General features: G+C 49.9%; 1 protein-coding gene across 1 annotated transcript in view; it reads right to left on the reverse strand.

The window, feature by feature from the left end:
* Positions 1–1,007, reverse strand: part of TPR (translocated promoter region, nuclear basket protein) — a 63,838-nt gene that overhangs the window by 13,142 nt on the left and 49,689 nt on the right. The window contains exon 39 of the mRNA XM_015813312.1: positions 104–268. Within this exon, the coding sequence (XP_015668798.1) occupies positions 104–268 (165 nt within the window). The remainder of the gene's footprint in view (positions 1–103; positions 269–1,007) is intronic.

Raw genomic sequence — 1,007 nt, forward strand, 5'->3', positions numbered from 1 at the left:
GTTGATAAAAGAGCTGCATTATTTCATTTCTTCTCGCTTTTCTTGTAAAATAGACCACCACGTCTCTTGGCAAATTCTTCTGGCGTGCAACCCAAGAATTTACCCTGAAAACACGTTCTATTTCATCATGAATTTCTCGCCCACAAGCCAGGGCATCCATAAATGCCTCCGGAATTAATTCTCTTAAATTCTCTTTTGGGTCCTCAGCCAATCCACGGATCCGAATCGCAAATTCCATATCCCGAAATTGAGCAACCAAAACATCACTCTTATTTATTTATTTATTTATTTATTTATTATTCGAATTTATATCCCGCCCTTCTCCTTGCGGACTCAGGGCGGCTGACAATCAATTAAAAACACCGATAACAATCACAAAATTAAAATTAATTAAAATGAAATATTTAAATTGTCTGATTAAAATATGATTAAAACCCCCTCTAAAACCCCTCTTAAAAATTACCCTAGGCCAGTCCCGCTTGTTGGAATAGCCATGTCTTGAGGGCGCGGTGGAAGGAAGGGAGATCAGGGATCACCCTGATCTCTGGGGGAAGCTCATTCCAGAGGGTGGGAGCTCCCACAGAGAAGGCCCTCCCCCTTGGGGTCGCCAGACGGCACTGTCTGGCCGACGGCACCCTGAGGAGACCCACCCTGTGGGAGCGTACTGGCTGATGGGAGGTAATCTGTGGCAGAAGGCGGTCTCGAAGGTATCCTGGTCCGCTGCCATGGAGCGCCTTAAAGATGATAGTCAGCACCTTGAAGCGCACCCGGAAGGCCACCGGCAGCCAATGCAGCTCGCGCAGCAGCAGTGTTACGTGGGAGCGATGAGTCCCTCCCAACACCGCCCGCGCGGCCGCATTTTGGACTAGCTGGAGCCTCCGGGTGCTCCTCAAGGGAAGCCCCATGTAGAGAGCATTACAGTAGTCCAGGCGGGAGGTGACCAGAGCATGAGTGACTGTGCGCAAGGCGTCCCGGTCCAGAAAAGGCCGCAACTGGTGAATCAGGCG

The sequence above is a fragment of the Protobothrops mucrosquamatus genome, unplaced genomic scaffold (genome assembly GCF_001527695.2).
Source record: "Protobothrops mucrosquamatus isolate PMUCROS unplaced genomic scaffold, P.Mucros_1.0 scaffold151, whole genome shotgun sequence".
In the NCBI taxonomy this organism is placed as follows: Eukaryota; Metazoa; Chordata; class Lepidosauria; order Squamata; family Viperidae; genus Protobothrops; species Protobothrops mucrosquamatus.